Here is a 27,368-nt window from a genome sequence, read left to right on the forward strand (position 1 = left end):
TCTCGTAATTATGCAACTTAGTGAAGCTCCACCGTGTTTTTAACTCGAACTGCCTGACCAGTGTAGCTTCTAAAATGTATCTGTATAAAGACGTAGGAATAAATATATGTCTGAAACTATAAAGTGATGTGCGTGGAATTATTTTAAAACATTCGAAGAACATTAGTGCTGATAATACCTCAAGTGGGAATTTGCGACTTTGAATACCACGTACTACGTCCCCGCCATTGACAGCCAGACCAGTCGATAGCAGAATCAGTCCCGTTGAGCACATGAAGACGGGATTTAATCGAGCACCGATCAAATGGCAGCACGCAAACGACCTCTATTATAGCTACTTCACGTTAACCTCGAGTTTATTTGATCGTGTCTGCAGTGGGCTCTCAAACCACATGGTGAAAAGGGTTGAAGTGTAATATTTAGGTAACTTAAATACTTAATTTGGGTTTATTCCAAAGGTTGTTACGCCGGCGTAGCTTCGTGTTGCATCAGGTCGAGAGAACATTCAATGCTAGCTGTTATGAAAATCTTTAGCTTGGTGTGGCCATTTACCAAGAAGTGCTATTGTTGATAGTGTTTTTATCATTGTGACTAACTGATGACGCATCTTTTGCAGATTGAAAATGTTAAGATTTGCCTACGGACGACGGTTATTATCTGGGGTAAGAATAATAATAATAATAATAAAAGAACGAATGAAGAATGAAATAGTGCTGTGGTTTGAGGAATATGTAAAAAGTAGTGATATTAACACTTTTCTCTCTCTGTTATGGCCTCAGGTTCCAGTGTGGAGATGTATCCAAAAGTTAATAAGGACACCAAAGTTCACAACGAAAGTCCAGCTGCAGTTTCACTCTCAAACCTCCTCTGTGTTGACAACACGAGGAGCCACTTCTGCCGACAGACTGTTGGGCATCAGGCCTGTGAGCTGGCATGCCTCACGTCCCTGCCACGGGGATTCAACAGACACCTCAGAGAGGGTCAACAGCAAAGAAAGTTTCAGCATGAAGGCGCTCACCCAAGCACCCAAACCAGCTCTGTACCTTGGCTTCTCTGGGCTCATCCCCTTCCTGTCTGCCCCTCTCCTGATGGCTGCCACCCAATCCTTCTACCCTGAAGTAGCGTACGCTCAAATGGTGTATGGAGCCTCTATAGTGTCCTTCCTTGGAGGTGCCCGCTGGGGGTTTGCTATCCCTCCTGGTAGCCCTGCACCGCCAGACTGGATGAACCTGGGCAACAGTGTGGTGCCGTCACTTCTGGCCTGGTTAGCACTGCTCTGCAGGGATAATTTTACTGAAGGAGCCCTTGTAGTTATCATGGGACTGGGTCTGTCACTGCATTACGACCTGACCTTGCTGCCTGGCTACCCAGTCTGGTTCAAAGCCATGAGAACTGTTCTGACTTTGGTCGCCACCTTCTCATTGGTTGCGACTCTGGCAGTTAAGAATCTCTGCACGGAGAAAAAGATCAAAGATATTCTGAATTGATTCAAGGGGACAGATTGTACATTGAATCATATGGAATTGTTAAAAAAGTTGGAAAGTTTAGTACGGATGTGCAGGCAGTTAATTATGTCTGACATTTCATATATAATTTCCCTTTGGGATAAATAAAGTATTTTTTAATTTAATTTAATTTAATTCACAGAAACACTTTTTTCACTTATGTCAAGTATTTGATACTTTATTCTTTTCTTTGTTTTTGCCAAGTTTCCTAAAAGGATTATGGGTGTTGTTTCATAGAGCAACAACTTGTGAGATTGCTCTTGGGGGGAAGAGAGGGTTTTATGGGACAGAGAAGCTGTGTACCAGTCCCAGTGATGGGAGTAAATGACAGCTACCTTCGTGCTGTGCTTTAGCAAACCTCTGCCAAGCACATGAACAAAGAGCCAGATTAAAAGGAGCACATGATTGTGGATAACAACAGATTCTATACTTTTTTTCCCCCCTTTTCTTTTAGAATCCAATCACAGCGAGTGTTGATACTGTAGTTTGTTCTGTACTTCAACCTCAAGACGTCCTATATACATCCTGTCGAAATTCTGGGACAAGTGTTTTTTTTCCTCTGTAATCTTTAGTTTAAATTTACGCAAGTTATTTTCTGGCAGATGCTGCAATTGTATTTGTCTGATCGAACTGAACCGACTGAACTTCCACAGTGATCATGTCAGGAAGACATTTATTACACTGTGCATTAGTTATGTAAACTGTCAGGAGGTAGCGCAGGTCGTCTGCCAATGGAACAGTCAGTGGTTTGATCTCCAGCTTCTCCAGACAGCATGACAAAACGTCCCTTGAAATATACTGAATCATGGGTGGTAGCAGTGGGGGGCCTGTCCCACATTCTGCTCAGTCACAGATCCCTATAACCCTGTTTATTTATTCCTGTCTACTTGAAGACGTAACATAAAAACACACAAACTGGAGTGAGGGCATGCATGGTTATTTGTCTCTATGTCAGCCCTGTGACTTACTGGGGATCTCTCGATCACCAGCTGAGATAGGCCCCCGTCCCAATAAAAGTTCAACACAACAAATTTACTTGTTCTTTTTTGCCAAAATTGTTCATTTCAAATGCTTTTCCTGGTTGTTTTTCTGTCATCACCATCTTCTTCTTTTGAGAGGAGCACTTTTGGATCCGTGTTAATCACAAGATTCAGTTTCTGCATTAGCAAACCTTTTCATACAGCAGTTGAGTTTAATCAGGAGGGGGAAAAAGATGCCTTTGTTAAACCTTCACTGTTCCTCTTTGGTGATTGACAAAGTCCAAACGGAGGCATGGCAGAATCAGCTGAGTGAAAACGGGTTCTGTCACTCACTCAGTAGCCGGCTCAGAGGCGTATCAATGGCGCATCGACCCCACCACTCCTCTTCTGTAGTTACACACTGAACATTGGTGTGCAACAAAAACACGTCAGTTCTGTTAACATGGTTCCAAGTAAGTGTTTGGGTAGTTTTAGGACATTATTAAACCGTTTCATTATGCATGACATGATATGTCTGTAAATGTTTTAAGGACAGAAACTGCAGCTTGGGTGGTAGGTAGGGGTATGGAGGCAAGTAGTTTGATTGTTTCTTAGTTAAATGATATTATTCAATTAATAAGTTAAAGTTATAATTAAGTTTCCAGGGTGTTTGTTCGTTATGAGCCAAGTAGCGAGGACAGGAAATTCTTGGGCCCACAGTGAAAGTATAGAATATAAAAAGCATTTAGTCATACATAAATAGAAGACGGAAACAGGTTTTTCTGAAGTTTATCAAGTCAAAAGTGAAAATCAGCAAGTGGTGTGACATTTTATTGTGCTCTTTGCAACAGTTGCACGTTAGAAAATACTGGGATTGCTCCAGTACGCCTGAAATGTAATGAGCTCATATGAGTGGATATGTCCAAACTTTTAAATGCAACATGTGCTGTCTTTGAATCAGGGTTTTCAGAATTCCACATTCGGAGGTTGAAATGTTCAGAAGTTCCTTTCATTTGAGGTGCCACTGATGACAGAAATGGTTTGAGCTTAAACAGTGACATAAGCACAGGTATTTACAATAGTATGTACAAAATGATCCAGTTGAAAGAGAACTATCGTACTGCTGCGTTAGTAGTGGCACACTGTTCGTGTTGAAGTTTAACATGAAACTTAACGCCTCAGTTTCATTTGGTTCGACTGTAAATTAGGCTCAAGAAGCTTGATAGATTTCCCCGGATGAACCACATACACCTCAAACACGTCTTTGAGGGGAAAAGTTCAACAAACCTACAAAACAGCACACTACCATCAAAGCATAGAGCAGTCTCAGTCCTCACAAACACATGAAAAAAAAGAAAGAAAAATCAGTCAAGACTAAAACTCCTCTACGGTGAAAATGATCCTCATCATCAGGACAGTTTCATCTGCAAGTGTGCGTACGGAAGAAGAAGAATAAGTCACTCTGACATTCAAGTAAAAATGATTTAGTAAACTGAAAATAAGGAATCAGATAAGTCCAGTAACAGCAGAGCTATTCTTATTTTTTTCTATGGCACTTTCCAGAGAGAGCTGTGCTTGTGTTGTTTATGTAGTCAGAAGACGACAAAACGTCCATGATGACTAAAAGGAGACACATCCATGTGGGCCAATAAATAACACGATAAGATGACAGTCTACTGAACAAAGAAACGCACGTCTCCTCTGTGTGTTTCTTAAGGTGCAGCTTTTTCACAGTTTTGGGATGATTCAGGTGCTGATACCACTGTTCACAGTTGAAAACAGTCCCGGCTGTCAGAGCACCGCCAGCCCGCCGTCGCAGCGGCTGGTGATCATGTTGCCCACCTCGGTCCAGGTGTCCAGGTGAGGGTCGTAGATCTCCACAGAATCCACCGTCACAGGTGCTGAGAAGTCTCTGCTGGAGGCCCTTCCGCCAACTGCGTACAGCAGCCCGTTGACTGCCGACACCGACACACCAGCTCGGGCAGTAGACATCGGGGCCACCTCCACCCATTTCTCCTGCATGGAGGACATTAACAGATGTGGGGAAAATGTTCTAATCTGAATGTTATGCATGTAAAGGCTGAAAGAATGTCTTTAAAGGCACTTTACCTCCTCGGGGCAGTACTTTTCCACTGTCTCCAATGCTCCCAGTGCCTCATTCCAGCCTCCCACAGCATATATGCAGTTGTTTAAGCAGGCAACGCCCACATAAGCCCGACGTGTGACCATCACAGGCAGGGCGCTCCATCGGTGGGATATGGGATCATATACCTCTGCCGAGCGCAGCTCCATTCCTTCATCACTGATCCCTCCAATCACGTAAATGAATCCTGGAAAGAGACGATGGCATACGTCTTTAGAAATGTACAAAGAAAAGTATCTCAATCTCCATTGCTGTACTATCTGCTACATGAGAAATTTACTCAAAGTTCTTACAACCGTCATCAAGATTATGTTAAAAACATAAAATATAAAGGGAGAAACGCACCATGGAGCTCACAGCAGCCAAAGTAATAGCGGGGAACTGCCATGCTGCCAATGATCTCCCACTTATTCTCCTCTGGGTCATATCGCTCCATGGTCTTCCCAATCTCAGATCCAATCCAACCTCCTACAGGCAGGTGACAATTTCCCCGTGAATATTATTAGAATGCAGGTTATGATTTATTATAACTCATCTACTACCTGCATTTCCCAAAGCCGTATCACAAAGTATTCTCTGCTGTGATAACCTTGTGGTTGCCACACCCCCCTCTATCCCCATTTCCTACTATCATTCTTATCATTTCCTTGATGGCATTTACTTAATGTAAACTGCACCACTAGCTTGGACAATTAGCTCACACACAGGGGTAGAACAACTGTGGCCTTTACCGAGTGCATACAGTGCACCGTGGCAGGGGCAGACGCCAACTCCACAGCGAGGAAAATTTAGAGATGCCACAGCGGCCCACTGCTTGGTGACTGGGTCGTATCTCTCCGTGCAGTCAAAAATCATTGAGTCTTTCTCTCCTGTAGTTTAAAAGAAGGATAATTACATTCTTTGTTTGAATCTAAATTCAAATCAGAGCTAAATCTGAGCTCTCTCACCTCCCACCACATAGATCATGCCCTCCAGCACTGCCACTCCCAGCCCACTGCGGGCCTGATGCAGGGAGGACACAGTGGTCCAGTATTGATTGAAAGTGTCGAAGCGCTCTACACAGCTTAGCGCCCTGCTGTCACTCCAGCGGCCGCCCTGCAGCCGGGTATAGCCTCCTGTCATGAGGAAACGAGAAAAGTCCATCACCAGTTCCATGAAGTCTGGCAGTTTCACTTCACTTCGCTTTGGTGTAATAGTTCTAACACAAATTCTTTCATTTCATGCTTAAAATCTTTATCGTACAGAACCTATAGCATAGAGGAATTTTCTGGCTTTTCTTCTGGGTCTCATCTTGGCTGGTTGTAGCTGACTGTAAATCTTATTTTCTTTAGGAGACTTAGTGACTTCTGTGTATTCCTTTAGCAGAGTCTGCAGTGCCACCCGCAGGCTGAAGTCGGTAACACCTTTGTTTAGAGAGAAAAATGGGGGAAAAAGTGGTTTACTAATGGGCTTTGATTTCAAGATTAGGTGCAAAATATGACAAATCTCTTCAAAGCACCACAACAACAACAAAATAAACGCAACAAAAAAGCTCGACAGCATGGATTCACACAGTAAAACCAAACCAAACACACAACGTTTCAGGCAACAATAAGAAGGTATTTTAAAAAAAAGACCAAAACCACAATCACAACATGCCTCTTTCTAAAATGTTGTGCTTTTTTCATCTGTGAAATGTTGCTTTGTCAAGAGGAAATGTTGTGTCTGATGTTTTTTTTGCGGTTGTGTTTTTCGCCTCAGGGACAACGCAGTGTCTTTTGAAACAATATAATGAACGTGACTGATAAAAAGTGCCACTTTTTTGCATTTTCCTCACCTTCTATGTACTTGAACAGTCTCTGCGGGGAAAGCAGAGGGAAGCGAACTGCTTCCAACACCTCCACAACATGCTTTTTCCTCTTGGCCACATCTTGGAGAACCCAGTCCATAGCTGCAGTGAATACCTGATACTCATCTTCAATCCTCAGCTCCTCACTTCTCAGAAGCCTCACCAACTGATCCTTTGACAGGCCTCTGAAGTCATCAGTGACACACACCTGGAGGAAACAAATTATTATATGATGAAAGATCCTTTAACAACATGAACAACAAAAACAAGCTCACTGTATCTCTATCATGTACACCAAGGAAACAGGAGATGTAACAAGACGTAATAAGTAAGAGTTTTAGCATATATATATACTGTATATAAAACATTAAAAATAAATAATTTATATGTACCTCCAGGAAGTGAACATGGATGTAGTTCTCAGTATATTCCAGCATTTCCACGCAGGCAATCTGCTCCAGGAACTGAAAGATGCCCACACAGTTGGAAGGGTCCATGTGACCCTTGAGAAACTCCCCACAGATTGACACCACCTCATTCAGCTGCAGCATGTCTGCTGCAACCATCAGCTCCTGAACATTCTCCACAGTTACGCTGATTGCCCCTGATTTGGGAATAAAAAAAACAACAACACATATTTCCAATCACAAAACTACAGCGATTTTAAGAGGGGTGATGAGGGGAATGTCAGGATTGATGCAGACCTGTGTATATGAAGTCCAGCAAAATCTCAAAGACTTCAGTGTCCACTCCCATGATCTGCACCTCCTCTTTATCTGCCTCCCTCATCCCACCTGAGAACAAGGCAGAGAAGTACGGGCTGCTGGCAGCAAGCACCAGTCGGTGGACCCTGAACACCTGGCCGCCGACCTTCAGCCCCACGTCGCAGAAGTCGGCGCGGTGACGCATCTTGTTCATCTGGGCCAGGATGAGTCTGGCGTAGCGGTCTGAGGACAGCAGAGCCTGGTTACACCCCACTGTTGCCATGGCAGCAGCATCACCATCACAACCAGCGGATGTTGACACAGAGACGGACGACATGGCAGCTGAGGCAGGTGTTTGTTACCATGGAGGCCAATATATCTCCTTTCAAAGGAGTTTTACCATGTAATTGACCTGAAAGACACGAACTGACACTAAAACATACATCTCTCAAGTGTTGTGTAACCACAAACATCTGGTTTATAAGCAAATACTAGGCAATAAACACGTAAAAGCGTTCCTTTTTCTGTATAAATATACAGATGCATTCAAAAGTTGGTTACTATCCGTCTTACAGTTATATTACACGTCTATTATATTACGTCTTACACATATTAAGTTATAAAAACACACCTGTCGCCGCTGTTAGCCGCCTGCCATGCTAGTCATTAGGCAGCTCAGCAGTGTGGATTCAAACATCATACTTAACCGTCAAGCAACTGGCTGGCATGAGACACTCTTACTACTCGAACGGCAACATCCAGGAGTTTCACCGCGATTACATTTAAGGGCATGACTCGAAAAGAAGACGCAATAAGGCCTTTTTCTGTTGGAACTTACCCTTGTATTTACTAGTGAGGATGCAGAGAACTTCCGCCGCCCTGCAAGCTGAGAGTTCTTCTCCTCTAGATCGACTGCTCTGGTCTGAGTCTCCAGTCCTAACTAATACATCCACCACATCTTACTGTCGTTTCAAAGGGTTTGCTGAACAGAACACTGTTCAACACTATTGTACTTACTGGGGATTTTTTTTATATTAGTTCTAAAGAAGGTGTGTATTGTGTCTTTATTTTCTAATCAAATTTTTTTAGCTGCCCTAACTATGACTTACTTCTTTTTTATTTTGGTCATAAAACCCAACGCCAGGTGGCAGTGTTGTCTTTGAACACGCTTTGAAAACGACTGGAAACCCTTGACGACAAGCCACAAAATGCCAACATGTAAATTGTCATGGTATTCTTGCCATTTTCGCCCCCAGCAGAATTGTAATTTTAGACAGCACTGTGCTCCAGTGTTGGCTGTAACCTCCTACGCTAAAGGCACTAAGCTTACAAAGCTACCTCACTGTAATACAATGTCACTGCCACTTTGTTTAACTCAAATAAAACTCATTTAAGTACTTTGTCAGAAACCTACTATTACAAATAGGACTATGGTACTGCCTGGACTCTTTATACCTAAAATAAACGCCTCTGAACAAACTAACGTTCACAGAGATTATCAGTCACACCTGTAATACAAGTCCTGTAACATCTGTCACTCGACTGGTGCTGCAAGCTTTTTCAGTGTGTAACTAGACAACCAGCGATGCACAAGAGAATATCTGGTGGCATCAACAGTGGCCAATAAAAACTCAAGGTTAGTGTGTGCCAGGCTGGCCACCCTCTTAGCTACACCCAATGCTGGGTTTCCCTTCTGTTGCACTTCACTTTTGAATTTCCAGTATGTCTGGTTTCTCTAAAGGGCTTCTACCAAGGTCATTATCTCAGCTGAACAATTAGCTTATTGGATACAGCTTATATGGAATCTAAGTAAGCCAATATAGGGCAAAGCTCATATTGGCTAAGTAAGCCAAAACGAGCTTTGCTTTTTTTCTTCTTCTTTTTTCTTTCTTTTTTTCATAAAGAGCTTTTTTTCTTTGTAGTGAAATGTTAGAGTTAGTTAATCCAATTTTGAGGTAAAATAAGTGTACTGTAGGAACTGCTTCATCATGTTTCCCGATTGTTTAGTACATATCTTTACACGAGTTGACTTGAATTCGCTTAATGGTTTCATCTGCTGTCTCTGCCATGTCATTATCTTTTCAGACACTGTTCAAACAGAAAGAAAAAAAAACCCTCCATGACCAGTTATTCTTCATCCTCTTGTCTACTTTTTTTCTGACATGAACACCGTCGGTTTCCACGCAAGCTTAAGTTATGTGTTCTTCACATTACTTATTTTTAGCAGTCATGAGGTGATCAGAGCTGTTCAGCAATTCAAGAGCCTCATTAGTGTTTCATTGAAGCATGACTGCAACCTCCATTCAGCGCAGATGGTACATGTTACATACATGCTCTCAACGAGTTTGACGTGACAGTATGCCTATCAGGCGTTGATGGGCCCTTCAATCAAGGCCTCAGATTTTTCAAACAAGTGGCCTCTGCTAGTTTTTCTTGTATTTTTACTATGTGTGTTTAATTTCTCACCTGACAGTGTTTCTTTTGTTCTTGATAGTGCTGCATGGGGTGGTGTCCCTTTTAAAACAGGTTTTAAGGTTGTAATAACACCTCACCTATTTAATAATAGGCGAGGTGCTAAAATCAATGTGGTGACTCAGGCTTCTCTTGGTGAAAACCGTTCTCTGACAACGATCATGTTTTTTTTTGTGGGGTGGGGTGTTAGTCTTGGTTTGACCCCCCCCCCCCCCCCCCCCCCCCCCCCTCATAGGCAAAGTTTTCGCTTGTCACGAACATGATAATATTTTCACTGATCGTTATGTCTCTCCGTTGTGGTGAGCGTTTGCCTCGCTCCCAGAATTTCTCATGTAGCGGGAGACAAAGTAAATACTGAGAGGGTCATCCTATGGAAAGTGCTCACCATAATTACTGTTCTGTTTTAAATGCAGGGTATGTTTGAGTTTTTCATCAGGGCTCTGTCCTCTGGCTAGACGTTGCTTTAACCAGGGAAGGAAAATATTTTGAGATGAAACTGACAGATTAAGGGTTCATATGAGAGTAGGTAGAGTTCATATTTTTCTGATTGCATTAAAAAGCTTTCCATATTACATAAAACAAGTGATCCCTCTGTGGTGGGAGTATTTCTATAAAATGGCCATCACCTATACTATAAAAACCCATATTCAGTTGTGCGGTATGTGTTCATATGAATAATCTCCTGTTCCTGCATGCTTGCAAGTTGAGGTCTCTGTTCTGAACTTATGAACTATGTCCTGTCCTCATCTTGGCTGACTTCTTCACCAATGGCATATTGAGCTCCCAGGCTGCAGTGGAGCTGGTGTCTGTCAGTCCTGTGCCACATTAGTTTGCTGGCCATGTGCCTTCTGGTTCTTTTTTAATCTATCTGAGAGCTGAACTTCACCAATGAGATTTTCCCCAGAGCTTGAGGGATGTTGAGGTGCTTCATTTTATGCAGCTGAAATCATTGGTGAGGATTTTGGTACGTGACCGAGGTAGGAGGAAACTGTGCAACCTGGCCGTGGTGGCGAACTGTTCTTCCTGTTTAAAAGACATGGGATCAGCTCCCATCCGTGCCTAAGCTGGTGCCTGCAAATCTGATTTGGTTGCGGATCTTGACTGGCAATTCTCCTGAATGGTTTGTCAACAAGCAGTATTATGCTATTCCTGAGCTGGCTCAGTGGCACCTCTGTTTCAGTGTGATCTGAGCTCATTACTTAAATCACTGTCAACAGACGTCACAGTGACTTGATGCATCAAAAAGTATCCAAAGCTGACACAAAACAGCGTGGACACCACGAGTTACCATTAACTTTAGTTGATTCATAGAATGGCTGTGTCACTAGGGAATCCTTCTTTTTTTATTTTTATCTTATTATGACACATCATAGTGGGATTAAACTGGATCACCAAGAGGAATATATGGTTTAATAATCTCTTGGCAGTTTCATTCGATCCATTGTCTTATTTTATTTTTATATGTATAATGACATTATCATTTATGGTCTTTTTAAGCACAAGTTTGTTTAAATTTACATTAGGTAATGTGTTTATTCTTTGAATTGACTGGACATTAGAGAAAAAAAATGGTTTAAGAAAAATATCACGTTCAAAATTTTCTAGCTTCTCTGTGACTTCAGACAATCTGACTGACACAGTAACAACATACAGACAACTTTTATTCGTCTTGGTATGCAACACAACGTGGGTTTAATGGATCGGTCTGTAGCCAACATACTGGTTGGCAAGCAACAGGATCTCTTGCCCTCAGCCTATAAGCCAGCTATAATGTGAGCTAGTAAAAAAGAGAGGTAAAAAAAAACCTCCCTTATCGATTCTGCCTCCAACATAGCAACTGGTCACCGATTGGCTAACGCGCGGTACGTTCTCGTGCTCTCATTGGTTCATCGCGTAGCATGAAGCTGTGGAATCGGACGGAGACAGAGGGGAGGTGAGCCACGATTGGCTTCTCAAACTGAAAGCGAAAACCTATTTTTCTTAAAGCCTGCGAGACAACCCTGTGTGTTTGTGTGAGTGTGTTTTAGGCGTGACTCCAGAGGTAACCCCCCCTCCTCCCCCCACACACATTCTCCTCTTTCAGTCAAGACTCATTTAAATCGAAAACTATAAAGGAAACTGTGATGGATTTAAACGAGCGAGTTGTAGTCTGAGGTGTGCTGACAGGAAAAAAGAAATCGAGTATGAATGAGTAAAACAAAAAAGACGTGGGGGCAGGATTTTTACATAGTTTTAACTCAGAGTCCGGGAGCTAGAGGAACTAGAAGTGGCAGAGAAGCCAAAAGCTTTGAGACGTTGCCAGGTGGGAGTGTGTTCCAAGTGAGGAAATGTAAAAGAGGGCCAACTTGACCTTTCCAGTCTTCTGTTTTATATGCAGTGGCATGCAAAAGTTTTCAGGGCTTCTTTATACAGCAAATAGCAAAGTGAGATGACTTGACATCAAGAAAGCTTTAAGATGAAAATGATAATTTGACATATCTGAGGTAGGATTCCATCGTACTTGGTTTAAAGCAACAAAAGAGCAAAAAGGCCTTCGGAAAAAGTTTCGGCACCCTTTATAGTCTGTACATAGTAACACCCCCTTTGGCAAATAGCAAAGCTTGTAAACCCTTTTTGTAGTCATAAGAGTGTTTTAGTACTTCTTTGGGGGATTTTCAGCTGTTCTTCCCACATCGCCTTTTATTTCTGTGAGGTTCTCGGCCTATCTTGAAAGCACTACTCTTTTCAGGTCTATCTGGAGATTCTTAAATTGTCCGCCGTGGCACTAGTTGTGTTCAGACTGATCCACTCCCATGCTTCGCAGTTTGAGGTGCTCTTATCATGAAACTGTGCAGCCCAAAATGATGAGATCTTCTGATGCGAAATTAGTGAGGTCGCAGGAAAGTTTTTTTCTGATGACTTCTGATGATTCCATATTATATTTGCCTAAAATATTCACAAAAAACACCATTTTTAATAGGCATACCCAAACTTTTGCACGTCAGTGCAGCATCCTGCGCAGCAGCTTGAAAGGCCAGCAACAGAAACAAGCCACAGGCCTAAAAGCATAAGCGACAGGGACCACCAAGCCAAAAGCGATGTATTCTGATCCACCATCCCTACAAGTCTCACCTAATTCAACTGTGTGTTTATTGTGAAGGCTGCAGTTTTTGGTGCTTTTAATCACTGAATAGATTTGTGTTCAGTTCAATACTGTTGAGCAGCACCAGGGACTACATTATCCCAAAAGATCCACAAGTTGTATCGCCACCTCTTTCAAACCATTTTAGTAATTTCAAACGTTGTAACATCATGATGGAGGAGTAACTGCAAGGCAGTCTTATTAGACTACATGAGTTTTCTCTGGCTGCACCTAATGAACTGCCTTAGCGCTTAAACGCAGATAAAACTACTGGCTAAACAAAGATAACTTGCATTTTGCTATCTTAGGTTAGCAGTAAGATCAACTGACAAGAACAAGGCTGTGTTCCTTCTGTCGATCTCCCACTCTGTGTTGTATTTGTTCTGAATTTGCCTGCTCAGTCTGTAGCATTGTCTGCCTCCCCAGCTGTAGAAGACTGTTTTAGTAACAATACTTTAAGAAGAAGCCTAAAAAAACACAACCAATCTCTACCACTATTTATAACCAACTTTATTGTCAAATAGGCACAAAGGTGCTCATATTAAGCGATTCTGGCAACTGAGTGAGAAATGCACTTTGTGAGTGCTCTTTCCTGCCCCTCCCCTTTCCTTTCTGTCTACCCACTCTCACTCTCTTTGTCTTCTGGACATCTAGTGGGTGACTCAGCTTTGGTACATTTCGTCCTGTGTATTTTCCTACAGTGCATATGGTCAATCCCAGCAGAGCCCTCCAAGCTGACACAGGTAACAGGGAGTAATCCGTGGCCTGGAACTTAGGCTCTCCCTCTTCAGTACATCCCTGCCTTCTGCACCTCATTAATCCTTACCTAGCACAGACCTCATGTGATAGTTGAAGGAGGCCACCTGTTGCTGCAGTCGCGGAGGGCTGGAGACAGTGCCATTCGAGATCATCGTTATCTGTGTTCAAAAATAGGTTGCAAAAGGTTTTTAAACGCCAAACCCTGTGTAATTATCAGGTAACAATGTTGTAATATCGGGCGGCTGTAAAGCTGGCAAGTGCCAAATGTCGGGCTGTATGTATTCCCTTCACAAAAGCATCAAAAGAAAGAAGTTGCTTTTCAAAATGCTGTGCGTTCCGAATGACGTAGGTCCGATACATATTTTTCTGGTGAGTCAACGACGGCCAGACTGAGTACGGAAAGAGCCTGCACATATCCTGCTATTGTCTTTATCACTTCCTTTCTCTTCCATCTGTCTACAGCGTGTCCTCCAGTGCCCTCTTTGCCTTCTATCTCTGCTGACCCATAGATAAGCTCAAAGTGGCTCCACTAAAGCCACACGGTAAACTTTAAACAACCAGTTATCAATAGTCGTTTGTTTTTTTTGTATTTTTCTTGCATTGGTTTTGGTCACTTTCCTCACGATATCATAAAATATCATTGTTCAATAGGTAATAATATTGTAAAAAAAAAAGGACAATTCTTTGAAAGTAAAGAGAAGCAATAGACCGCATGAGTTGACAAAACTCTCTTCAGTTTATTGTCTTTCAGCATGAAAAAGGTCAGGATCTCACATTGCTCAGCTTCAACCGAGGAGTTTCCTCAGTCCTCCAGTGGAGTAATATTTCTCAAGAGGCTTCATCAACCTCCTTCCACGAACCAACGTCAGAAATACATTTTACGGTATCTCTGTACAAAGTGTCCATTGTTTCCTCAAACTTGAAAAATGTGCCAAGTTCAACATGGATGCCTTTCCTTTTAAGCTATGTAGGCTGCATGTCATGAAAAAACATTCATAGCTCGAGCAATGCCACAGTTCAAGTAATGGAGGCAGGATACTTCCGGACCTCTGGCAGTTCACATAAACATTGGAGGCCACATCATACCGACACCACCAGGGAGAGTGCATTTTTGTGGCAAATGCCAACCTCTCATAACAGCATTACCTTCTACACCACCACCACCCCCACCGCCGTCATCGTCACATATTGCAACAATACAAATACTGTTGGATTGCACTTTCTTCAAGCTTTCATCTTGTGGCATGTTTATAGAAAAAATATATATAGAATACAAAAAGCTTATACTTCTTTGAGTAACAGAATATAACATACAGTACTTCAGATTATGTTTTGATCAGCACATCAGCAGGTGTACATAAATTTCCCTACCCTTGCCCAAATGCAGTTACCACACTAAACAGGGATGTAGTTTTGCTCACTATTAAGTGCTTTGGTCAATGGGTATAACATTGAGTATGCTTTTACAATGGTTTTCTACAGTATGTTAATGCTACATAATTATCCACTGTATATGAATATCTGTTAAGAAAGGGGCAGATGGTTAAGATGCAGCACGACTTTTTAACATATTCACACGTGGCATTTTAACCCAAAAATGGTTTGGCCCACCAACCGGTTAACAGCGCACCCCCCCCCCCCCCCCCCCCCCCCCCGCCCCCCTTCACAAATGTACTTTGCAGTAGCAACCCAATATATCCAACATATTGGTCAAATTTTTTAGAACCAAATAACTTCTCATTTGGGAAACGGAAATCTGGCAACATCAACTCGAAGGTGCAGCACCTGATGCCAGGGAACAAAGAAAAAAAAAGAAAAGAGAAGATTCAGGCTGTCAACATTCCTAACGGAGAAGGGGTCCTTAGAACAAACAGCCATAAATGAAGTATAAAATGAGCTGGAAAGCTTAAACAGTCAAGCTGACATTCAACTTCCGGTCCCACTTCAATCTGTGAAATCCCGTTCACAATAAACCGATGGAATCACTGTAGTGCAAAACTTTACACAATGCACCTTCGATGCAGTCGTTCTCGCAGGATACAGTAAACGCGTCCTTTGTGTTTCCTCTCCCCGCTGAGTTACATCTCTGGAGCGGCGGGCGGGAGCCCTGACGTGTGTTTTGGAGTCTGTAACAGTTTGTGCTCCTCTGTGCGCTGAGAAGCAGCGGCTGCGGCTTTGGCGTGGACCGGGTGCGACAGCCGGACATCCAGGGCGTCGTTGTGTTGCGCTAAGGAGTGCAGGCGGTAGTGCAGGACGAGGTCTTTCAGTGAGCAGTGGACGTCGTAGGGTTCAGCGAAGCCGTAGCCGTGTGGCGTACTGTAGATCATGCAATGCTTGACCTCTTCGTTTACGCTGTGAGAAACGAAGAAAAGGACACTGGTCATTGTCAACCCTTCACGCCAAGTGGTCATAACCATATCAAACTGTCTTTTAAAGGGGCGTACTCACACAACAGAGCAGGCGTAGCATCCCTGCTTGCTGCTCTCGCGGATCAGGAACGTTCCAGAAGCTTTCCCTTGAAGCATCTCCTCAGCCTGCGGCCGAGTCAGTTCGCCGACAAACCAACTCGTCTCGTCCTGATGTGGCAAATTCTTCTCGTCTCCCTTCAACACGTACGTGCTGAAAGAACAAGAGTGGCATTGGAACACCGATACTACGACTATTCCGTGTTTTAGTTACAGGCTGCATTCGCTGCAACAAAAAAAAAGAGTTAATGGAAACTTACTCATCAAGGCTGTCGGCATGTATCCCCAGCCAGTCATTTATGCGTTTCTGCCGCACTCCTTTGTGATTAAGCCAGCTGCAAAGAGAAGATTTTATTCTTCAATTCAAAATGCAATAATTCTACATTAAAAAGCAGCTACTGTAAGTTTGTATAATGAGCTTACAGTGAGTTACCACAGATGAACTACTTACTTGAGGTACTGGTCTCTAATGTTGCGCAGCTGGATGAGGTCTGGTCGCAGGCAGTTCATCTTCCTGTCCGTCTCTCTGTAGTCCTCCACTTGCGTTGTCAAGTCTTCCTCCAGGTGGATTTTGCTGTCATAGATCTCCCCGAGACGGCACTTGAGCTTCTCATAATTTATCAGAAAGCTAAAGGGGGAACAGTAACAATCACAGGTCTGAATAAGTGGAACACGAGCTAAGTGAGCAAAGATATTATTTTCAGACCATTATGTGATGAAGTACCTCTCCAAATCTGTGTCAGCTCCCTCTGAATGACTGTTCCTCTCAAACTCCTCTCCATAACGCTCCTGCTCACGACACTGCTCCTCAAAAATCAGCATCGTCTCATTAAAGGCCTCTATTGCTGTGCGCTTCATCTGGATCTCCTGCGTCACAGAGAACAACTCCTTTCAGGAATGACTCACCCACAACCCCTTTTTGAGTGCAAAATCCACCCTTTAGAGAAGAACTACAAAATGAAAAATGAAAGTTTCGAACCTGTGAGGTCTTGGTGAAGGCTTCATACAGACGGTCAAACTCTTTTGATTTCTCTTGGTACTGATTGTGGACCTCCTTGAGCTTTCTACCAGCGACATCGACGTTGTCTTCTTTCACCTGAAGTCCAACAATTCGACCCAATCAAACATGAGCAAACTGCAGCGCTCTGAATCATCAACATTTTTCTCTTCACTGGTGTCAGGCTTTCGCTTGTATATGCAGACGATGATGCAATGGCAGATGTGCTCACTAACCTGCTGGAATCGGGACACGGGATGTGTGAGCATCAGATCCAGTGTAGCGTTGTATTCCACCAACGAATGGTGCTGATAGTGCCAAATGAGCTCCACCACCGAAGTGAATGTGAGGGGGTCCGAGAAGCCGTACTTGCTGTCACGGTGGTAAATTTTGATCAGCTTGTTGAGCCCATCTTTCCTGCCAGAACGAAACAGCAAAATGCAAAATTAGATTAGCCTAAAATGTAATGTGAACCTAAGATGATGCTTTGTTTGGAAGGATTACTCTCCTTTTCTGCGGCTTACCTCAATGTCAGTGTAAAGTCTCCTTGCAGCTTTGTGGAAGCATCACGCACCAGAAACGAGCCATCAGGAGTGTCCCGAAGCTTTTCGTTTACCTCGTCCCTGTGGGGTAAAAAAAAAAAAAAATTGCTTGAAAATCTGTCGTTTGTTAAAACAGCAAGACTTTGTTGTGAAAGACGCATGAGCATCGCAAGTCTTTTCTACCTTGTTATGTCTCCCCAGTACCATTCAGCATCCTGTAGCGAGTGCACAGGTGGAGAAAGGCAGTTGTTGTTCATGGTGGACATCACTACTGGCTTTGAGGACCTGGGAGGAAGAGCTACACACAAAAGAGAGAGAAAGAGGATGGTAACAAAGATTTTAGAGAGGAATCTGCCAAGCTGTTAACCTGCTACAACAGGATTAAATATTAGGACCCGCCCACTCTCCTCACCAACTCACACTCTCCTTTGAAGCACCCGGACAAGCCCAGGCATGGTTCCAAGAGACTCAATTGCCAAATCATGAGTGTGGTCAGCACTAATGTGGCTCCTATTTCTGAGCCCTAGCATCGAAGAATTGTGGATTTGATAAATTACTCACAAACATTGGCTTTCAATTCCCTAGAACGCTCGCACAGTCCACTTTCTAACGCCTGCCTTTGGCACTGGTCTGAGTGGCATGACAGGCATTACACTGGCCCATAATAACAAGTTGAGCCACTTGGATCCCTCCACTGCAAGCTTTCCTATCAGAAGTTTTACATCGACCTTCCAGTGAGAAGAAAAAAAAAACAGAAAAGTCTCCGACAAACGTTTCCTTAAAAATTAAAAGAGAGAAAAAAAGAGGGCAAACCGAATCAAGAGGAGGTGAAGGGCGATATATTTCACTGCGGGACAAAAGTGCCTTTCATGGGGCGGTTAGGGGAGAATACAAGAGCACCCTCAGAGAGTAGAAAATGTGGCTGTCTCCCACCAGCCGTTCTCCTCTTTTTTCTGACCTTAAAATAAACTAAAGGCAGGTGCAGCGGGTGCAAGAAGAAAGGAGAAGGAAAGAATGGCTCCTGAACTCTGCAAAATGAATTCTGCACACCTTCCCTCACCCAACCAGTCTCCTGCCAACAACACTTAACTAGTTTCCGAAACCTACGTGGTCTCATCGGCACAAAGAAGAGCCACCCAGTTTAATACTAAAATATTCAACGACACATGAGGAAACTGCTCAGAACCACACTCGGCAATTCGCCGTTCTCTTCAGTTTAGACCTCAATAGAACAATACAGGTCATCTTATTGTGCAGGTGGTGTGTCAGCAGTATTAAATGCAAGTTTTAACAGTCCTTTGTGTCTTACAAGCTTTAGTTCAAATGATACATTTGAAATAATTCACGTATAACTGCAAGTGTATGGTGCAGTTTTAAGTAGCTAAAGCATACTTACTTTAGCTAGCTAGTAAATCATCTTGATACATGACTTAAGTTGGCTTCCAAGCCGTTGCAACAATGTAAGAACGAAGGAGTCAAGTTACAAATGCAAATACAAAAAGAGCTGTTCGTGAGTTTGCCGGAGTTGAGTCATGGGACGAGCTGTCTTGTCTCCTTGCCTGTAGCCTACTTTCAGAGCTCGCGCACAAATTAAGCACGGCTGGCTGCGGAGGAGAACAAAGCGGTCGTTTCATGCGGCGCTCATTAACGCACCCTCAACCAGTCTCCATTCCCTTCAAAATGCACTCCTTCCACAGCCCGGAACATTTACAAAATCTTCGGCGATGAGATGCCGACCTGCGGCAACGTTCCCCGTCCAAGTTTGTCATTTGTCATATGTACCGGGACAAAAGAAAGGAGGCAAGCCACTGCGCCCGATCCTCCGAAAGGTATTACGTAATTGGCAAGTGAATTGCGCTATGCATGCCTGGGCAATGCCACTGGGGGAGCGCAGCACCGCGGAGCTGGTCATTATATATAACGTTGTCCTAACACCCCAGCAGCATTTTGTCAACTTTATTACAGGCTTAATGCAAGACGGTGCCAGCAACAGAGGAAAGCTTAAAGCAAAGAAAACGCTTTGCAACCCCCGCAGATCAGACAATGGCTGCCTTTAACCCTAACTTACCTGGTGGTGCTTGATCCATTTCGATGTAGAATACACCTTCGGGAGGATAAACCATTCCTGTTTTGCAATAGGTGTCCAGGTTGCTGTTGTTGTCTTTGCGTCTGTTTGAAATTGCACGGTGTTAGCTGGGGGAAAAAAAAAAAGAAAAACTATGCTGCTTCAGTGCAGTCGCAAACGCCACGTCCTATATAGATTCGGACAAAAAAGAAAACTCCTTAGATTCCAAGTCCATAAACATCCCAGAATCCACATGTGCTGTCTGAACATAGCCTGTCTGACTGAGCACCTCTTTTCTTTTTCAGAAGTACTGATTGTCAGCTCCTGTCTCCTCTCCGCACAAATCTGCTCCTCTTTACTTCATCTCGGAAGTGGAGCGGCTTTAAAGCGCTGCTCGACATCATCTTGGTACGGACCAACTTTCCAAGATCCCGAAGGGGAAGTCTGGTCCTTATAATACTGGTTGGCGCATTAAACACACTTTCTCCACATTATATAATATTCTATTTTAAAGTGGTAAACTTTACGGACTAGGGCGTTATCGTTTATAATATGCTGTCTGTAACTTTTACGGATATCTGTAGTATTTCACATATATAGCCCCCTAAAGGGTAATGGTACATTCCAGTCCGATTCATTCACCTCTCCTCAAGCTTAGCTGGAACAGCTGAAAAAAATCCTTGCAGAGCATGAATGGAAAAGGGGAAAGCAGTTGAAATTGTTAAGTGGGATGGATTAACCAATGTTTCCCCCCTTCCCAAACAAATAGGAATCGTGTAGTTTAGGTTGGCTCAATTTTAGTTTTGAGATTGTGATTACAATGACGTCATGTCACAGGTTTGGCCATAAATTAGGCGTCATTGACATTATTGTGTCCAGGGAGCACAAGGCCTTTTGTCTGAGAAGCAAAAGAATGGCCTTCCATGTTGGCAACTGAGTATTATATTCTTGTTGAGCTTGTCAAACACGTTCAGCAGCAAAAATGGCATCTTGGCTGTCACCGCTCATAATTATTGCTATTAGCCGTGACACGCCATGAGGTCATCCCATTTAAGAAAAAGATAGCAGGTGTGTTAACAGCGACAAACCTTAATGGGTGTTGGACTTAAATAACTGATTATTTCTTGCTTTCTTGCTTCATATGCTAAAATTGGTCCATTACTGTTTTGTTACGTGTTCATGTTGAATGAATACATGCATTGTGGGTTGCTCGTGACACAGAATGACATTGTGCTGTAAATTTAAACAGCTAAAGCCTCATCCACCAGCTGACATTAGTGGCTGCAGAGAGTGAAACAAGGCCTGCTTGGTCAGAGGTCTGTCTCTGTTGGTGTCCAGGCGTTTATGGCCAACTCTCTTTTGACCCCGGCACAGAGAGTTACGGGAAGTAATTGCCTTCAGCATTCCTGTTTTTTTGTTGTTGTTTTTTTCCCAAACGTTGTCCAGTCGGAGCCAAAGAAATGCCCCAAGCTGAAATGATTGAGCTTATTGTGAAGGGAGAGCATAATCGTGCCTCAAACATAACTGGATTGTATGAAAATGCTGTTAAACTTGACAAAAAGGTAGAAGTGGCAGGTTTCTGGTAATGCACTGGATCTATCGTTTAAGAGGTGTGTAATTAAGTGTGTTAACATTGGTCAAAATTGCTCACACGTGCCTGTGAGTATTTGTGAGTGATGTATGATATTCAAGTGTTGTTCTTTTGCCTTCTGTGTCTTCATACTTCAGCCTCCAAGCATGTCTTGGCATGTCACTTGGCTGCCACCCAAACCCCTCCCTCTCCCGCCAACCCCCTCCCTTGTCATAGGAGCTCAGAATTTGTCCCTTTAACTTCTTGGTTGGCCCTGTGTGACACATTTCACTACCAACACCATCTGGAGACAGAACTACAGCAGAGTTGTGGATATGTTTGTGGGTAACAGAGAGGAAAAGGCATGATGAGTTAAAATGTTCTGGGCTTTGCATTGTTCAATACTGTGTCTAAGTCTTTAGCCACCCTTGATTTCTTTACATATTGCCATATATATGTGCAAACTTAAATGGAAATACAGTATACAAGGTAAAAGAAAGTTTTGAAAATCTATTCATTTCTTCAATAGAAGTGTTCACTTTTATTCCTCAACACAGCCTGAACCCTCTCAGACAAGCCTCCTGTCATTTCTTTAAGTAGACTTCAGGAATAGTTCTCCTGGCTTCTTGAAGAACATTCCATCGCTCTTCTTTGGATATTGGCTACCTTTTGTTCCGTTTTCTGTCAGGATGATCCAACACTGCTTCAGTAATATTGAGAAGGATTCATCATTCCATAAGAAATGTTTCCACTGATTTTTAGTCCACTTCTTGAGTAATTTTTTCATATACCTCAGACTTTTTCTCCCTGTTTCCCTTCCTTAAGAATGGCCTCTTGACGGCCATGGAGACCACTTCTTTGTAACAGGTTGCTCGTAACAAAATTCCTAAAGATACAATTTGAAATTGATTCCATGCTAATGTGTGTTCCATGTGTTACGTGTAGACACCACACTGGTTCATTCTTCGATTTAGGTGCCTTTTTATGCTCTAATGATTCATAGGTTTACCAAACAAACAAACAAGGGCAAACAAACACTCTTCTGAAAATGGTCAGGTCCCAGGACTCAGCCAATACCAAAAGAAAAAGTTTCAAAGATCTTTAGATTACCTAGAGAATTGTTGTTCAAGACCACTTTAAAATATTACAAGAAGGTCTGGCTCAATAGAGTCTCAATAGAAAAAACAAGGGCTGTGCAGTGTTGCAGCTTCTCTGATCTGTGTTTGAAACAGTTATATTTTTGGGTTATGCAGAGTTTTTTCTGTGAGTACCCCATTCATGTGTGCGTGCAGTGGTCAGCGTGATATGGGGCCGGCTTGTGGGATAAATCTTTAGGCTCTGCACCCCAGATCCAGGCAGTCCTGATGGGATCAGTGAAGGCTAATCGTAAGATTAACAAGATGGGCTGATACTGCAAGCCTGCCAGCTGCCAGCTAGCTGATGTGACTCATCTTGATATCCCACCAGAGTCTGGTGCTGCTGAGATACTTTACACCAGTTTTGAAATATAAACAGATGCTTCACTGTTTTAAATGCAGAGAAGAACTGAACTCTAATTGTATTGACTTTCTAACTCTGACAGGTGCCTTTATAAAAAAGAAAATGTGAAAAATGAGGAAAGTAGGTAGAGACATTCTAGTTTGGACATCTTTCTGGTTCGGAAATATAAATGAGTAAGAGTCCAGAAGATTGCCAAACATGATTTATTTGATGTTGTAGAAATGATTAGGTTAGTGTGATTCAGCGTGTGGTATGTGAATTCTGTGCAGAAAATATGGAAGCATTAATCCCCTTATTTGAGAGTGTTAAGTGTGTACATGACAAGCCCCCTGCTGTCATTTATTTAGCTGCAATAACAACCAATAGCCTATTTGTCTTCTCACAGTGTCTGTGTAGACCTAGCTCATTAACAGAGTCAAAGAACAACATTCATCATTTGTCTTCATGCTTTCTATGTTTTACCATGTAGGACACATTTGATCTTGTTTTGTTTTAATGTTGTCCATCAGAAAAAGGCTCAGTCACAGTACAGAGAAATCCTGTCAGGGATTTGTTTAGTTCTCTAAAGTCTGAACCTGTGTCATGGTCTTGCATTGTATCCTTGCACGAATTGCACGTCTTTCAAATCCTCTGTACTGTAGTGTGCTACTATTCACGGCCATTGAAGGGATACATAATGGTCTTGGCAAGGCGCTCAACATTCACCATGGAGAGACTGTGGGGTTTCCCTGATCGGCAGCCAGAACCAGCACACAAAGCATGCAGCAGTGCTGCCAGAGGCAACTCAATTGTGGGTAGAGCGGAGGGCGGCTATGGTCTGGACCCCAGGACCCGGCCATTGTGGAAATGTAAGTGGGGACAGCGTCTGAACGGCTTGAGTTGGAACAGAAAACCTTGGATGACCAAAACTATGAGCTTCAAATAGCTGGGCCCTGGGAAACATAGCTTGTTCTTTTAAGGAGGTCAAAGAGAAGCCAAAAAGAGAGGGAAAAAAAGAGAAACCAATGTTTGATGGAGGGAATGTCAAATTGGAGGTTACTGTTACTATAGACATCAGCAAAACTGACATACCATTTTTTCCAAATGCTTCGATGGTGTCTGTCTGCATGTTTCCCTCTTGTTTAGTCAGGTCTAGTCCCCTCCCTCTCCTGATCTGTCCACTGAATTAGCACCCAGTGATCAAACCCACAACTCATAATCTGCCACGCCACAACACCAGAGTCTAATCTAACTAACAGAGGTGACTACTGAGGTACTCGTGGCATGCCACCCCATAAAGTCTACCAGCTGAGTGTCTGAGTTATGCTGAGCATGATGATCCTGTGGTATCAGTGGCCTCTGTTTCTCCAGAGGCTTTCCCCACTTAAAGGCCCATATATGAACAACATGAGCAGAACACATCCAACAGTTTGTCTTTTAGTCCTCATATTAAGGTGGTTTATCTGCAACCATAGATATAAACAAAACTTGGATGTAATCGCTTTGGTGTCATCCACTGATTTCTGAACTGTCATTTGGCTTTGGACTTTCGGATGTTTGAGTCCAAAAGTGATATGAAAGAGATAGATATGAATGTGTACCCGAGTATTCCACACCTAATTATTTGATAGTGGACAAGATTCATGCATTTCTTAAAGTACCAAAACCCAAAAAAAGACTTCACTTTAAAGGGGAACTCCGGTATTTTTAAACCTAGACCTTATTTCTGGCATGAAATACGTTTATCTACTCACCGAGAACAGTTTAGCGAAAGTCGGTGTCCTTCAGAGGATATTTAGATAACTCGCAATCCATATAATGGAGTGAACGGGGCAAAAACGATGCAGCCTCTAAATAAGGCATTATCTGTCGTTATTTCACCAATACTTTTAGACGAATGAATGCATGAATGTGTACTATTACTCTGTTAGCACATAGCTACTGTTATGTGGCTACTTGCAGCTATAGGAGAGCTAACGGTGGGAATTTTACACACACCTCTACTGGGACAACTTCCTCGACACACATGGCTGCAGCACAGCTCATTCACTCCAGTAAGAACGTCCATCTTACTCAAAGTTGTCGTTGACATTGTCAAAATTTGATAAATATCCTGCCATGCTGCACAAAACTAGCAGCAGCAAACTTAGTGTGAAGTTAGCCGACTGTCACAGAGAACGGAGTAAATAAACTGTGCTCCAGGGGGGCGTGTGGATGAAGTGGTCCCAGTAGAGTGCCTGTGTAGGATTGAGAGTCTTTGGCACTGGCTTTTTTTAAGACAGGAAGCTATTTCCATCTATTTCTAAAACGTCTGTGGCTGCAACTAATTTATCCTTTTATCAATGAAAAACACGTGAGTTTTTTTAATTCTAAGCCATGTGAAAAAGAAGGTATACCCTCTTCAAATCAAAGTTGCACATATCAGGACAAAAATTCCTAGTATTTTACAGGTTTTAGAAATTGATAAATACAACCTCAGATAAACGACAACGCATAACATATTACACTGCGTCAGAATTATTTTAACAAAAATTAAGTGAAAATGCAGAGGCAGAGTGTGAAAAGTTTGTAGAACTACCTTTAGAAGCAATATCTGTCAGACAGATGGCCTAACATTTGACTCTAGAATATTTTGGTACACAGAGGAGTTCATGGTGGACTCAATGACTGCAAGGTGCCCAGGTCGTGTGGCTGCAGAACAAGCCGTGCTTGTCTCCACCACTGTGCTTGACAGTTGGTATGAGATGTTTGTGCTGATATGCTGTGTTTGGTTTTCTCCAAACGTGCTGCTGTGCATTATGACCAAAACATCACTTTGGTCTGCTCTGTCCAAAGGACATTGTTCTAGAAGTCTTGTGGTTTGTTCAGATCCAACTTTACAAACCTAAACTGTGCTGCCATGTTGTAATTGTACTGTTGTGAACGTTAACATTTAACGTGCTAACTGAGGCCTCGAGAGCCCCCTGCGTTTTTTTGTAGTATCTCTGAGCATTGCACAGTCTGACCTTGGGGTGACCTTGCTGGGACATCCACTCCTGAAAAGACAGGTACCTGTCTTGAATGTTTTTCACTTTTGAGTAATCTTTCTCATTGTAGAATGATGGACTCCAAGTAGTTTAGAAATGATTGTATAACCCTTCCCAGATTGATGGGCAGCAACAATTACTTCTCTAAGATCATTGCTGATCGCCTGATTGCCACCTTGGCATTGTGTTAACACACACCTGACTGCTCCAGCACACTGCCAAAACTTCTGCTTTTATAGAAATGCTCTCAGCTGCTGACAGCCATTTAATCACGTAATTTAATTAACAATACTTACCCTCTGTAATTCCTGTGGAAGCAGTAGGGGTGGACTTTTTCATACATTAGCGCTTCATTTTGGTTTGGCTTTTGTTAAATGAATAATGACATGGTGTAATATTACACATGCTGTTACTCATCTGAGGTTTTTATTTATTTGATTTGAAGACTTGGTAAAAAGCAGGCTTTTTATTTTTTTATTGTGCTGATACATAAATAAGGCTGTACTTTATTTTGCATATAACTGTACAACTTTTTGGACATGAGAAAAAATTCAAAAGTGCGCCTGATAAATAATGTCTTCAATAAACAGTCCCAACCATCATTTTCCACAGTTTGCGATGATAAAATACATAAAAGGGCATCACATTTCTAAGAACAAAGACTGTGTTCTTCATGATACTGTGGGGTTAAACAAGTTGACAAACAGAAAAGTCATACTGTTGTCAGCCCACCTGCACACTGAAATCAGCAGAACTTTTGCAATGCATCTTGTCAACTGTAACTCTTTTAAGAAAGGAGTCATGTGTGTCAGCAAGCAGACGATCCATGGCTGGAAGCTCACTGAAGTCAAATGAGAAACCTTTCTTTCTCTCTCACACACACGCACACAAATGCACCCACACAATCCCAGGCTTTCATGCAAAGCAAAATTGAGAAGACGAGAACCCTCTCCAGCTCCTGGGCAGTTTTCCCCCCTTAAATAAAAGGACACTACTCTCCTCAGCTACACAGCCATCACATCAGCACTATAACTCTATTAGGCACAGCTCCAGGACACACCAAGCAACTCGTAGCCCACAATGGCATCATTGTCAGTGAGGATTGCTGCCATTGTCGACCATGCTACAGAATTTATTCCCCTCCTCCCATACTGGGACCTTCAACTTTGACCCTAGCACCATCTCACATGATCTGGGACTGGGAGCTTGTGAGGCCTTATGCCTTCCAGGTTTTAAAAGCTCCTTCACAATGACCCAAGCCTGCTAAGTGGCTTCTGTCTGCAGCAGCAGTGTTGGGCTTATTCAGGATAGTGCCACCACAAATGGAAAGTGGGGTTGGGGTCAGAGTAAGAAGTTGTGGTTGGACTGACTGACCCATAGAAAAGGTCACTTGCATGGCATGAGAGGAGAGGAGCTGCCTAAATGGCTCTTTTCTCTCCCTTTTCCCCCCTGGACAAGGCAGATAGTCTCTATAGTTATTTATGAGCGTGTGGGAGAGCAAGCAGGGATGCAATGAAGCCCACCAGCCCTCTTTGTTTAGGGCTGGGCAGGCCTGAGGTGCCCGTCATTGGTTCTGTCATATATACATGCTCATGCACGCACTCATAGACTATTAAGAACTCCTCCCAGAGCAGAGGACAGGACACAGTTGCGAGGCAGATTTTGAAAATGAGGTATGCTTTACACAATAGCTGTCAACAGATTGATAGATGCCTCTAAGGCATTTAAACTCC

General features: G+C 42.9%; 3 protein-coding genes across 4 annotated transcripts; 1 reads left to right on the top strand and 2 right to left on the bottom strand.

Moving 5' to 3' along the window:
• The first annotated feature begins 264 nt into the window (after window positions 1-264).
• On the top strand, window positions 265-1,630 carry LOC140268262 (transmembrane protein 69-like). The gene is made up of 3 exons (XM_072363026.1): window positions 265-423; window positions 617-662; window positions 780-1,630. The coding sequence occupies exons 2-3, from the start codon at window positions 624-626 to the stop codon at window positions 1,485-1,487; spliced, it is 747 nt and encodes a 248-aa protein (XP_072219127.1). The 5' UTR covers window positions 265-423; window positions 617-623; the 3' UTR covers window positions 1,488-1,630.
• Window positions 1,631-3,241: 1,611 nt separating this feature from the next.
• Window positions 3,242-8,062, bottom strand: ipp (intracisternal A particle-promoted polypeptide). 2 transcript variants are annotated; one of them, XM_072364206.1, is made up of 10 exons: window positions 7,978-8,062; window positions 7,140-7,551; window positions 6,828-7,039; window positions 6,424-6,643; window positions 5,855-6,010; window positions 5,555-5,722; window positions 5,339-5,476; window positions 4,953-5,075; window positions 4,574-4,794; window positions 3,242-4,480 (listed from the first exon to the last, which is right to left on the bottom strand). In XM_072364206.1, exons 2-10 carry the CDS (start codon window positions 7,474-7,476, stop codon window positions 4,256-4,258), a joined length of 1,800 nt encoding a protein of 599 aa, XP_072220307.1. In that variant the 5' UTR covers window positions 7,477-7,551; window positions 7,978-8,062; the 3' UTR covers window positions 3,242-4,255. The 2 variants fall into 2 exon arrangements, with proteins under 2 accessions (XP_072220307.1, XP_072220308.1); XM_072364207.1 differs by lacking the exon at window positions 7,978-8,062 and adding an exon at window positions 7,771-7,971.
• Window positions 8,063-15,133: 7,071 nt separating this feature from the next.
• Window positions 15,134-19,927, bottom strand: LOC140268638 (phosphatidylinositol 3-kinase regulatory subunit gamma-like). Its single transcript, XM_072363582.1, has 10 exons — window positions 19,564-19,927; window positions 17,679-17,793; window positions 17,478-17,576; window positions 17,190-17,370; window positions 16,936-17,052; window positions 16,681-16,823; window positions 16,408-16,584; window positions 16,217-16,291; window positions 15,940-16,110; window positions 15,134-15,843 (listed from the first exon to the last, which is right to left on the bottom strand). Exons 1-10 carry the CDS (start codon window positions 19,616-19,618, stop codon window positions 15,570-15,572), a joined length of 1,407 nt encoding a protein of 468 aa, XP_072219683.1. The 5' UTR covers window positions 19,619-19,927; the 3' UTR covers window positions 15,134-15,569.
• Between the last annotated feature and the right edge of the window lie 7,441 nt (window positions 19,928-27,368).

The sequence above is a fragment of the Leuresthes tenuis genome, unplaced genomic scaffold, assembly GCF_036924035.1.
Source record: "Leuresthes tenuis unplaced genomic scaffold, fLeuTen1.0.hap1 SCAF_14, whole genome shotgun sequence".
Taxonomy (NCBI): domain Eukaryota; kingdom Metazoa; phylum Chordata; class Actinopteri; order Atheriniformes; family Atherinopsidae; genus Leuresthes; species Leuresthes tenuis.